Source organism: Vigna angularis, chromosome 6 (genome assembly GCF_016808095.1).
Source record: "Vigna angularis cultivar LongXiaoDou No.4 chromosome 6, ASM1680809v1, whole genome shotgun sequence".
NCBI classification, from domain to species: Eukaryota; Viridiplantae; Streptophyta; class Magnoliopsida; order Fabales; family Fabaceae; genus Vigna; species Vigna angularis.
Window position 1 is genome coordinate 34,996,267 of NC_068975.1, and position 12,223 is coordinate 35,008,489.

Genomic DNA, 12,223 nt, shown 5'->3' on the forward strand with positions numbered 1-12,223 from the left:
ATGGTACGCGCTTTGGGGAGCGAATGGGTCTAAGGGTTGTGGAAAATATACGCTGCAAAAATGATAAGATGCAGAGGTCTGACTAGAAAAGGAATGCCATAATGCTGATACCCACACGCTCGCTTCGCAGTTCCCGCTCCCCCAGAGAAAGCATTCTCACGCGCGCGTCACTTGTCACGCTCGTCCTTTCCCTTTCCCAGGTGGTCCCAACCGCATCAACGGTTGGCAATCCCTCCTCGCTTGTCTACTACGCCGCCCAACATTCCAAAAGCGCCAAACCAAAATAAATTAACCACGCTACCAAGACAACCCAACATTGCAAAACCATAAAACTTTCAGACCACACACAATCATGGAAAAACGGTGAATATCTTCTGCGAACAACATAAACAACTTTAACTGGATCGGCGAACTAACACAGTAGTACCGCTACTACAAAATTCGTAGAGTCATTGATAAGGAAAATAAATGTATATACAATATCATAGCGTTTTCTTCCATTAACCTAATGTTAGATAGACTCACATGGACAGATAGATACGATGAACGTACGAGGCTCATAGTAAAACCTAAGCGAGGTGAGGGAAAATTTAAAAACATACAAGATAAATTAGATACGAAGGAAAGCAAAACGAAACGACGACGTAAAAAACCTAGTCAGAACTCGGACCAACAACTCATAGCCACAGCGGTGGAGGCTCGTTCAAGTCGATGGGGATCCCGCGCCGAACGAGTCCCAAAAACGACGCCGTCGGGGAGCTCTCCACCACCTGAACTCCGCCACCGAGAGGAACGCCGGCGTCGGGGCGGCGGAGAGCGGTGGTGGCAGGGGGAAGAGGCTGTGGCGGTTCGATGTCTTTGAGAACGGCGGTGTGGAGGAACTCGGTGAGGACGAGGGTACGGGAGGGGACGTTGGGCCAGCGGTGATCGGAAGAAGGGGCGTTGAGGTCGAGGCAGAGGGCGGGAGACGGGGGGAAGTTGGTCTTGGCCTTGGCGCCGCGGAGAGAACGGGCGGCGCCGTCGTAGGCGAGGGCGGCCTCCTCGGGAGTATCGAATGTGCCCAACCAGACACGTGTCTTCTTCCACGGGTCACGTATTTCGGCGGCGTAGCGTCCCCAGGGTCGCTTCCTGACGCCTCTGTAGTGCCCCTCGCGAGAGCCCGAAGAAGAAGAAGACGCCATCATGCAACGAACGCAAAGTACCAACTCAAACTCAAAAAACGTTAATGAAAAGGGAACAAACACAACAAATGACTATGTGTGTATTTAAAAGTGGAGGGACCCACATAACCTCCCGTAATTGTCGGCTGGCCGGCACCACCACACTTCCCTTCTCTTTCTATTTCTCTTTCCTCACTTTGCTTTGCCTTTTGGTTTATATATACACGTAAACACACACACGCACACAGTCGCAAATTTGGATAAAAGGGGCAGTTTAGATTGGAGCCGTTGATGTTGACGAGGGAGTGGGGTGTAGAATCGGACGGCTGTGGATTGAGAATGTGGAGCCGCCGCCTGATGAGACGTGTGGGAAGGAGGAGTGACGTAAGCCCTAGAGGGGGTTAATTAAAAAAAAATGAGGAATGGTAATGGTAGTAATGTGTGTGTTTTTTGGGATTGAGATTGTGAATGGGAATTTGAGTTGACGTAATGAAAGGGAAAGGATGGGAGAGAGAGAGAGAGAGAGGTGGGGGAGTGGGATTGGGAAGAGAGAGTGTGGGGTTGGGGTTGGTGCTGTGACAGAGACTCCCACGTGGAAGAGTGTCTGAGTTGCAGGGAACAGGTGATGTTGGGCCACACTCTCTCTCTCTCTCTATCTCTCAATATGGGCTTCTCTGATCTATTTGGCGTGTTTGACTCTGTTGGGCTCTGTCCTTTCTCTCACTTTAATAACTCTTTATCTTTACTATTTTCTTCGATCTTATTACTACTACTTACCACTGTAAAATAAATATATAAATATATAAATAATAATAATAATAATAAAAAGTGTGAGTGAGTGAGTGGTGAATGGCAGGGGTGGGGTGTGCAGACTTCAGACTCACTGCACCAAGCAGAAGGGCACAGTTTATATGCCTACACATACAACAGATACGGATGTTCACGTGAATCCTTTTCTATTTACTTTCTCTTTTCTTTTTTCTTTCCTTCCTTTTCCATTATCACACTACTCTTACATTTCTACAATGCCGATCATGGGGAATCCAGTTATATTCGCTGCTCCTGTTTCCACCATCTTTCGATGATTCTCTCCACAACTCTTTTTACATTATTTTTTTTTCTCCTTTTTAATTAAACTTTGCCTTTTCGTTTCGCTTTCTATACTCTCTCCATCACTCTCATCATCATGATATGATATATGATATGATCTGATAGGACGCCAACTTTTTTATTTCTTCCTTTTTGTGTGCTCCCTCCCATTTTTTTCATTACCCTTTACTTTCTTCTTGTTTCTCTCTATCAAACAACATCCCTATCCCTACCACCTCTGTCTTTGGTTTTCAACGGACACCATACATCATGTTTTGTAACGGCCTCATGTTCAAATTTACTCGACTGTGATAAATAAATAAAATCTACAAAATAGTCAAAATAAAATGGTATTAACCTTTGATATTATTTAGAGGCAGCCATACTTTAGGTAAAGTTTGGACCGGTGGACCTAAGATAGGGATGGGACAAGCAGAGTTAGAAGGTTGAAGAAGAGTCTTCCAAGACAAAAATAACTAACACCACCAAAACAGACTCCTAATAATTTAGTCCTCGTCTCAATAATTCAACTCTCCTCACTGAGATAAACATTGTATCACAAGTCCAACAATCATGTCTAATGTTGTCACTTAGCCTGTAAAAGAACTTATATCAATGCCTGATATATGAACTCTATTTCAAATCATTTTATGTATTTTGACCTGAGCTGGCATGAAGTTAAAATCTCTACCGACATAGTATTTTCTTTTACACATGTGATTAAGATCTCATAATAAGAGAACAAAAAAATTCTCAACAATATATTTTAATAATGCATTGCTTTTTATTAAATAAGGATAACTTAAAAAAAAAGAAAACTGAATTGAACCAACCATCCCTGTCTTCAAATTACTACGATTGGAGAAGAAGTGATTCCAAAAGTTTGAGAATCAGGTTGACTGAAATGAAATGACGTACTATTGCAGAGTCCATGCGCACAATTTAATAAAATGAAACGTGGTACGTACTCCTACGTTTTACACTGCTGTACACCATATTGATGTAAGTAATTTAAATTTCTCTTTCTATTATTTTTTAACTTTTATTATTTGTTTCATCATCAAACTTCGTATACTTTTTTAGTTCGTCCATGCCCCAATATTATTCACTTCTTTCTGTTATACAATTTAAGAATGTCGGTAATTGGACACCTCTAAAGTTGTATATATAAATTTAGTTAAGAATTTAACCCATAATTATATAAATTTAATCAAAATATTGTACAGACTTAACCAAAGTGTTATGATTTAAAATAATAATAATAATAGGATATCACGTGTCTCTATCATAAAACAATAATAAGATATTATGTGGCTCCATCATAAAGTGATAGTTGATTTTTTTTTTTATGTTATCACAGGATGATTATGAAAATTTCAAAAGTATACTGATTTAAAAATTATATTGTATGTAATGTTTAGAAGTATTGCAATTGATATACTGATTTAAAAATTATAATAATTTAACTTAAACATTGCACTTATTTAACCCATATGTAAGAGTGTATAACAAGTATGTCCTAGATGAAAATGTATGTTTACTATTTTTCATAATTTAATGGTGTAAAAATAAATTTTACAAAGTGTGCTACATTTTTATGTTTTAAAAGAAAAAAAGAATGATAAACATAATTGAGAATTCAGAAAACTGTAGGATAAAGTTCAGATAAATGGAATTAGTACATTGAGCCATCTCTTTATGTTGTCTTCATTCTATTCTATTGATTTGCTGAGGGGCACTGTTTGTTGGACCTCTGTGGTATATAGTCTCTTGGGCTTTTGGCCTTTAATTCTGTTGTAGTGCTACTAAAATAAAGGCCCCCAATTGCGCCAAAATCAACTCGGCTAGCTTGCTTCATGTTTCTAAATACTGAAATAAGTAAATGTTAACAACAAAGTAGTTATCTTCATGAGGGAAATACATTTAATCTCTACAGCTAAATATATTAAAATCATTCAAGTTATGACTACTGCTTTAGAAAAATTACGACTATTTTAAAGTTTTTAATTTATATAATTTAAAACTTAACATGTGATAATATGTAATAATCAACATTTATTTTTCATAGAAAATATTGTCGATAAATACCCTATATATATGTGTGTGTCTGTGTGCTCTCATGCTCACATTTAAACCTAATCATGGACCATAGATCAAGAAATCTAGACCAGACTGGGATAGGTGTAGGTTTTATTTGGTACAGTGACTTGTTTTTCTTACCAACTTCAATTCAGAAACCAATTTTGAGCTGATGCAAATTGGCAATTCGGTGGGGGATTTTTTTTCTTATCGAGCCACAAACAACCATACCGCCTATTAAAATATCTGCAGATACTATAAATAGGATACACATGAAAACTGTGACAGGCATTATGTAAATTGGAACTTGCTTTTCCTACATTCATAGACCATTATAATTTCTATTTGTATATTAACTTTTAAATTGTTACAAAATCCTCTACTAAATAGAAAAAGAAAACATGTATAGAAGTTCAAACAAAGTACGAAACTAAAATGTAAGCATGCTGTACAAATTTCTGATTTACAAAGAGGGGTTCCCAGCTTGTAAGAAGTTATTTAAGGGGGCTCAAAAAACTGTGGTCAATATTTGGAGAAGCACGCTATGGGAAACACCATCAGAAGATCGGATTACTCTGCAATTAGTGCCACATAGATAGGACTATTGATTAAAAGAAGCTATTTAAGATAGGAAACAGAAAAAAAAAGAAGAAGCTATGATTGTGCTTAAAATATACCAGAAAAATGGGATATCATCGTGAAAGCAAGATAGGCCCATTCTCCGAAGCAGTGTGAGCATTGCCATAATTATTATTGTTATTATGCCTTGCCATCTGGATGTCACGTGAAAATTGGGTCCTAGCTTTCGCATATGGAGCTGCCCTTGCTACAAAAGAAAATCAAGAGTATACATTTTTCATTCAACGTCACATATGAAGCGACACATTTCCCTCAAATTCAATTTTCTTTATCCTGGAAAACTACTGTGAAAAATAACGTATCTGTTTGAAAACGTTAAGATTGCATATAGTGAGGGAATAACTCCAACAAAAATTCCATCAATATCTTATAGTAATTCGTTCTCTATGCAAATTTACGGTTAGAAAACTTCAAAACAGACAATAAGACACTGGTCTTGCACGCGTTTATATTAATAGCAGTTTTCAAAGCTCAATCTGAGTAAGATTGCTAACCCAAACAATCTTACCCAGAACCGGTCTGATTTTAGTGCAGTTAAAAAATCAACAATTTCAGAAGCCGTTATTTATAATCGGTCATGAACTGTTGTAACACAAGCTCAAACCAGACACATTTTATTAGGACAACTATAACCCACAAATCAACATTCTTACCGGCTATTTGCTGAACTCGGAGGATATTCTGCCGCCGTTTCCACCAGCAAACTGAACCAATAATAAGAAGTAGGAAAGTAAAAGAAGCACCTAAGCCAATACCAACTTTAGCACCGGCAGAAAGGTGAGGTCCACAAGTGGGTAATCCAGGTATGCCACATAGACCTGCATTATCAGTAAAACTGCACCCATCCACAAGTGCAGATTTAGCAACCTTAGCCACAGAGAAAGTGGAGGAATGGCAAATAGATGTGCCTCTTCTCCCATTACATACAAATATTCTTTATATAGTTCAACATTTGACAACATACTTAAAGCTTGCCCCGTGTAGAAGTCTTCCTCCTAGAGTCGCTGGTACCCTTCCAGACAGGAAGTTCCCATTTAGGTTCCTGCATGAAGACTGCTTAATACTGATTTATCGTTTATTATTTCTCGTATCGCCAAACTAAATACTGAGAAATCTTACAGTCTCTGTAATGAAGTCAATTGTCCAAGGCTTTCAGGAATCGATCCATTGAAAAAGTTGTAGGATAGGTCACTGCACGTGTACATGCATTCAGAAATCATATCACCATGATAGTCAAGCAAAGATTCAAACCTTCGCATAATTTAACAGTGAAGCTAAATAGCAAATCTCCAAGAGGTTTAAACCAAAGCATGAAGAGGCCGAGTCAAAAAAATTACATAAGAGGAACAGTTTCTTTTTCACTTTCTGTTTGTTATTCATTTTAGAGGTTTTGGAACAACACATTGGTCTAAGTAAGAAATCCCGGTAGTCAGTAGTAGGAATTATGGAGAGTAGGTGAGGACTACAAATGTTTGTTGTGAAAAAAGTATAAATACAAGTCAATACTTCATGCTAAGTATATGTTGTCCCACACGTCTTACTATGCCACGCCACTAATGGCTCTAAGGCTTAACTCACAGAAATGTTTAGATAGAAGCTGATAAAACTTCTAATACACCTGTCCTGAAGATGAAAATCACATATTGGGATTGTACCATGTATAGAATGACCTGGGAAACAGATAAATAAATCCATCGGTCAAATAAGCTAAGAACAAGAAATCACTTACAGCACTTGCAAGCTAGTTATTGTTCCAAGTGGGGATGGAATAGCCCCACGAATGCCGTTTCCACTCAAGTTTCTGTGCACAAGTACAATAAACATAAGGAATATGAAAATGAACATGCTCAATGTTAGTATATCTTGGGGAATAGCGAAATAAAAATAAATAAAGTGAGATCAATTATACAATGTCACTATATCAGAAATTCTCAAGCAACTTGTCATTTAATTATCACAGCTTTATTGTGTTATCAATTATCAAGCATGATTCATACATATATGCAATGCCAATTGCCATGAAACAAATAATAATGTTTTCATAAAAGAAAAAACTATTTCAAACTCACAGGATTTGTAGATTATGCAGTCTGGAAATGTCATTTGGCAAATAGCCCTTCAGACCTTGATTGCCAAGACCCCTGTTCACAGATCCAGCACCAAGTCAATAAGATATTGAGATTAAATATTAAATACAGCTTTCAAAGAGAAATGCAATGGTTTCGGAACCCAAAGCTAAAATATGAAGCGGAGTGGATTTCTAAGTACATTTTGACTAATGAATACAATAAGGGCACAAAGAAATTTAACAAAGAGGAGGAAGAGGGCGGGGGGGTCAATGTAAGGGTCACTCCCTCAAATAAGTTAATATAAAAAGGATTATTCGTGTGAGTGTGTGTGAAATAGTCTTCAAATGTTAGTTATCAATGTGAACAAAGACATACTTATAAACAGAGTCTTGTAATTTCATTTTGTTTTTTTTATGGGATTCATACTTCGAAGCTTGGATGCTGAAGAAATGGTTTTTATTCTTGCTTTCGTCGCAAAAATAAAGGAATAATGAGAAAGAAAAAAGAAGTCAAAGAATTAACACGAGGAAGATGGAATTAAGACACCACCACAACTAAATACACAATAAAAGCCTAAGACCAAGGACAATAAGAAATTACAGTCCATCAATGACCCATTTGCTGCTACTTTTGTCTAATCTGCAATCTGCTCCAGTCCACGGGTGTTGCTGGGGAACACATGGATCACCATTCCACCCAAACCTGGGAGGAAGCCCCAAAGCCTTCTTCAACGTTTGTAAAGCCATAACTAGAGTAAAAGAACAATAGTCAAGAGGCAAACTTTTATAAGCATTTGGATTAACAGAAATCACATTGACTAACACTACATAAATTAGACAACAACTAGATGCAGCAGTATCATAAAGGAACAAATCAACACCAGGCTTGAATTTCATCCTTAAGAGGAAGAGGAAGAGGAAGTAAGAACAACAGCAGTAATTGGTTAAGGAAAAGTATGAAAAGACAAGGCAACATAAGAAGTATGATAATGCATCAAAAAGTAGCAATGAGTAGCACTCACCATGGTCAAAGTCCTAAATAATTGAGTATCATGAAGAATGTTGAGTAACATAAGGGAAAAAAACGACCAGAAAATGTATAATTATATCACATATAAGTTCCTAAGAATGTAATTATTATATTTATTGGCTTAAACCCGATCAAAATCCAGATTGTGTTTGGTTATTATAAAAATTCATGTTGAAAAAATAGGGCACTGCATGTACCTTCATCTGATAATGTTTTTGCCTCAGCCGTTATAACCTCCAATATCTCAATGGCACTTATTATGGCAAAACTACCTTTTATTGGGCTCAAAGTTACAGTCAAAGTTCTCCCATTAACAGTAACAGTTTTATTAAGCACGAGAGCACTATAACGATCCCCACTCATTTTCACAACGTCGACATTTCTAAAAGCAACATCTCCATTTATCATAATGTCAAAGACTCTTTGTCCTGCAGCAGTCACCGAGTTATCAATCTCAGCAAAATGTAACCAAACAGAATAGTTTTTGTTGGGATCCACATCCAATGTATATGTCAAATCAGGTTGGCTACTAGTGCTGACAAGGGCTGATCGATAAAGAGTTTCGGGATAAAAGTTTGGTGGATGTGAAGCCTGTTTGATTCTAGTCTCAACAGATCTCTGATGATCAGAATCCCCACCAAAAGTTTTAATATGCTGCCAATATCTGTCCCCTCCCCGGGGATCTGCACCATAATCCACACCAAATTTTGACTGTCCAAATCCACAACTCAATCTTTTGACTGTTCTAAGCATTACCCCTTGACTCCAATCCGGTCCAAAATAATACGCTTTATCATCAATTTGAAGAATCTCGATTGAAAGAATTGCCGGATCTCCGTGACCTGTGCCATGGAAACAGATTGATACTGAACCATCCTTAAGAAATACTTGGGCTTCAGTAAATGCTTGATCATCCTGAGTGGTCCAACCTGATTTCAAAGAATATATTTGTGTTCCTTGAATTGAGATGTCAAATAGAGGTTCATCGGTAACTGTAGTATGTGCAACAAGTCCAAAAAAGATCCTGATTGAGTAGCGCCCTTTGGGCACCCTGTTAATGTTGTAGCAATTTGAAAGACCTTCAGAAAAGGGGAAATAGCGTAGAGTCTTCAGAGGAGGGGCAATGTAACTTGTCGTAGATGCATTGGTTGGAATACCTCCTGTATAACCAAAGTCTTTATACCAAAGGGTAGTGGTTGGTTTTGTTTGAACATCATGACGAGCCCCACAGCTTATGTGCATGCCATATGGCCCTGCAACGAATACAATGTCTCAGAAATTTAAATCAACTCAAAGGGGATAAACTGTTAAAAGTAACAAAGTCCTAATCCACTGGAATGTGCAAGCTATCATGCTGGTTGCGTTGGCACTGGAATTCCCCAGTAGCAATTACAGTGCAGCCAGCAACGACCTCTTGATATAAGTCATTTTGTAGTTTGTCAAAAGATTGCACGCTCACACTCGCAAAAAAGCATAATTTAATCATATCTCTACGATGCTGCTCGATTAAATGCAACAGTTTGTGTACCACACAACCACCAATAAAGCATTTTCGTGAACCATGATAACTTATTAAACTGGCAGAGAGCAAACCCAAGGGAAATACTCAGTTTCCCCCAGTTCTTACTGAGAATAGAACATAAAATAACAAAAAAGGAGTTAAATAAACTTAGCTAGTTTTAAAGTTTGGAAATGCTTTTAGGATCAAAGCACTACGCTACGAGAAAGGTTTGTCATGAACCATTCTAACTTGACCAACGCGTCCGGCCTATACTGTACTGTAAGCAAAATGTTAAGTTGCAGGGAATAATTTGACCATGTTATTGAATTTTCCCATTTTCCCCCTCTTTTAAATCATTCAGTGTTGCCTACTGGCTTTGTCTCACACTATGACTTCAACCCCAAAGCACATTAAAAAAACATAAGAAGATGCGGAAAACTGCATCATTTTGCCTTTCTCTAATCCATGAGCAATTTATGGCACACCAGGTGAAATCAAATGCACCCCTACACCACTCAGATTCAACCATCAATTCCACGACGCACACGCGCATTTTCACCTCTATTACTTAATTCAAAGCAAACCAAAACGAAATTAAAACACATCCAAGCCAAAATCCTTATCAACTCAGCGTTCAACTTCAATGCAAAATAGAGAATCTCACCTCGTTGAGCTGCACGCGTAGTAAAGGCAAAGCAGAGGAAAAGCGTCCACAGCAGAAGGAATCGAAACGTTGCTATGTTCGCCATCTTCGCTTTTCTTCTTCTTTTCTCTCTCTCTCTCACATTCCAACTTTTCTAGAGAGAGAGAGCGCACGAACGTGTCTGCACTTCGCAGCAACCCTGCACAGCAGTTGGAAATAGAAATTCACAAATTCACATTCACTAGCTACTACTTCGTTTAGTTGACCCGTGAACTAATGAAAGAACAGCTGTTATGGTGGTACTGAGCCATATCACGATTAATGCAGGCGCGAACCATCTCAACGGTTTTAATGGTCATTAATGGTTCAATATTAATTGACGTGTGTGAAAGTATGGTAGGTCTGAACTCTGCGTGGTTACTGTTCGTGGGTCCGCTTTTTTTGACGGCTAGATTTGAGTTTAGGGGGAGTGGGTGTAGCTTGGTCCTTTGATCAAAAGCCTAGTTAATTTTGTAGATGCATGTGAGCCCCACTTATTTTATCTCAGGAAACAAAAAAAATGAATGGTTTCATTTGATGCATTGATAGCTCCCTGTTTGAGGTGGATTCTGCTTTTATGTTGCTATGAAACGACAACAGCAACGTGAGTGAGTGAAGAGAGAGAGAGAAAGAGGTTAGTTTAGGTACACACAAAGAATAACGGTTCATGGAGGAGAAATGTCATGTCAAATAATTACTATTAAAATATGTTAGTGAAAGGAAATTACGTGATTGGCCTTGTAAGGAATAATCTTGTTATTCTTCATCGGACGGTGGAGATGAGGTGGATGGTGTGGACTTTGAAGTGTTTTGACATTTGAATAGGACGCAATCATAGGCGAACATCACCGCCAGCGGAAGCAGCGCATTGGATAAAGGGTCAAATTTGAAATGGATGTTTACATTATCGTAAAACATCATCTTCACTTTGAATCCTTATGTCACTTTTCTCCTGTGTCTTAAATTTTTCATTTTGTTAGCAGGAAAAGTTATTTTTATATTTTAGACTAATATATATATTCTTCATTTTTACGTACAAAAAAAAATAGTTAATACATGTAAAGAGATGTAGAATATTGTTTATGTAATTTTTTAGTAAAAAATGAATAGTATGGTAGAAATAAGTTTTAATAACAGAAGTTTTACAGGGATGATTTTTTTTTCAATGTTTGTAGTGCTCTAATAAACAAGTAAAGTGGAGAGAAATAGTCTTTCGTTGGTTCTTTTACTATATGAGACATTATAGAAGTTCACAAAAAAAAAAAAATACAAACATTTTTTCATTGCATGAGTTTTCTTTCAAGCGTTCTCATCCATCACAGTGTTTACATATTCACAATGTTTGTCATTGTTTCATTGAGTATTGTGGAATTTGTTCATTTCTCAACATTTAGAGAATGTAATTGACAATTCCCATTTCAAACATGTGTTTAAGGTTGTTAAAAGTTACTAGGTTTTAAATGAACAATATTTATACTTTTGTTTTATAGTTGTCAATTTGAATCTTCATTTATTTTTTAAAGGTGTTATAATTCTTCAAAATGAATAAGTTTTTCATCAATTTATTAAAAAAAAAATTAATACATCGTTTACAAACTTTCACTTGTTTTCCCTCAACACAAATAATCTCACTCTCAATTTCTATTATTTTTTCATTATTTCACTAACTTTTATCCTACCATCAATCTCAACAAAACCAAATCCTTAAAAATAATTTAGATATTATATCATAGTAACGTAGTTTATAATATAATAGTTACAATGTGGTGAATAATTTAATTTTGTATAAATAATATAAATTTTAACCTAAAACTTGGTTGAAATATGAGTTTACTTTTATTTATTTCTCTTCACAACTTAATCTATAGATATATTTAATTTGTATAAGTAGAATATAAGCTAATGGTCATAAAAAATGTTGATGAATTTTATTTTGATTAATAATATTTCACCAAATCACTAATTAATATAATGT

The 12,223-nt window shown here is 36.9% G+C and overlaps 2 protein-coding genes across 3 annotated transcripts; both read right to left on the reverse strand.

Moving 5' to 3' along the window:
- Window positions 1-430: 430 nt before the first annotated feature.
- LOC108342146 (ethylene-responsive transcription factor 12) lies at window positions 431-1,366 on the reverse strand. The gene has a single exon (XM_017579860.2). It carries the CDS (start codon window positions 1,182-1,184, stop codon window positions 678-680), a length of 507 nt encoding a protein of 168 aa, XP_017435349.1. The 5' UTR covers window positions 1,185-1,366; the 3' UTR covers window positions 431-677.
- A 2,403-nt stretch (window positions 1,367-3,769) lies between these two features.
- Window positions 3,770-10,527, reverse strand: LOC108343382 (receptor-like protein 4). 2 transcript variants are annotated; one of them, XM_017581633.2, is made up of 10 exons: window positions 10,231-10,527; window positions 8,263-9,318; window positions 7,637-7,784; window positions 7,037-7,108; window positions 6,697-6,768; window positions 6,087-6,158; window positions 5,932-6,009; window positions 5,621-5,802; window positions 5,006-5,154; window positions 3,770-4,118 (listed from the first exon to the last, which is right to left on the reverse strand). In XM_017581633.2, exons 1-9 carry the CDS (start codon window positions 10,313-10,315, stop codon window positions 5,021-5,023), a joined length of 1,899 nt encoding a protein of 632 aa, XP_017437122.1. In that variant the 5' UTR covers window positions 10,316-10,527; the 3' UTR covers window positions 3,770-4,118; window positions 5,006-5,020. The 2 variants fall into 2 exon arrangements, with proteins under 2 accessions (XP_017437122.1, XP_017437121.1); XM_017581632.2 differs by lacking the exon at window positions 3,770-4,118 and adding an exon at window positions 4,609-4,903 and having other exon boundaries at window positions 10,231-10,525.
- Window positions 10,528-12,223: the final 1,696 nt, after the last annotated feature.

Excerpts from the sequence above, each read along its gene's own strand:
- LOC108342146 (XM_017579860.2), bottom strand. The coding sequence starts at position 1,184 with ATGATGGCGTCTTCTTCTTCTTCGGGCTCTCGCGAGGGGCACTACAGA.
- LOC108343382 (XM_017581633.2), bottom strand. The coding sequence starts at position 10,315 with ATGGCGAACATAGCAACGTTTCGATTCCTTCTGCTGTGGACGCTTTTC. Across the intron at positions 9,319-10,230 it reads TACGCGTGCAGCTCAACGAG|GGCCATATGGCATGCACATA; the intron begins GTGAGATTCTCT and ends TATTCGTTGCAG. Across the intron at positions 5,155-5,620 it reads CCGAGTTCAGCAAATAGCCG|CAAGGGCAGCTCCATATGCG; the intron begins GTAAGAATGTTG and ends TTTCTTTTGTAG.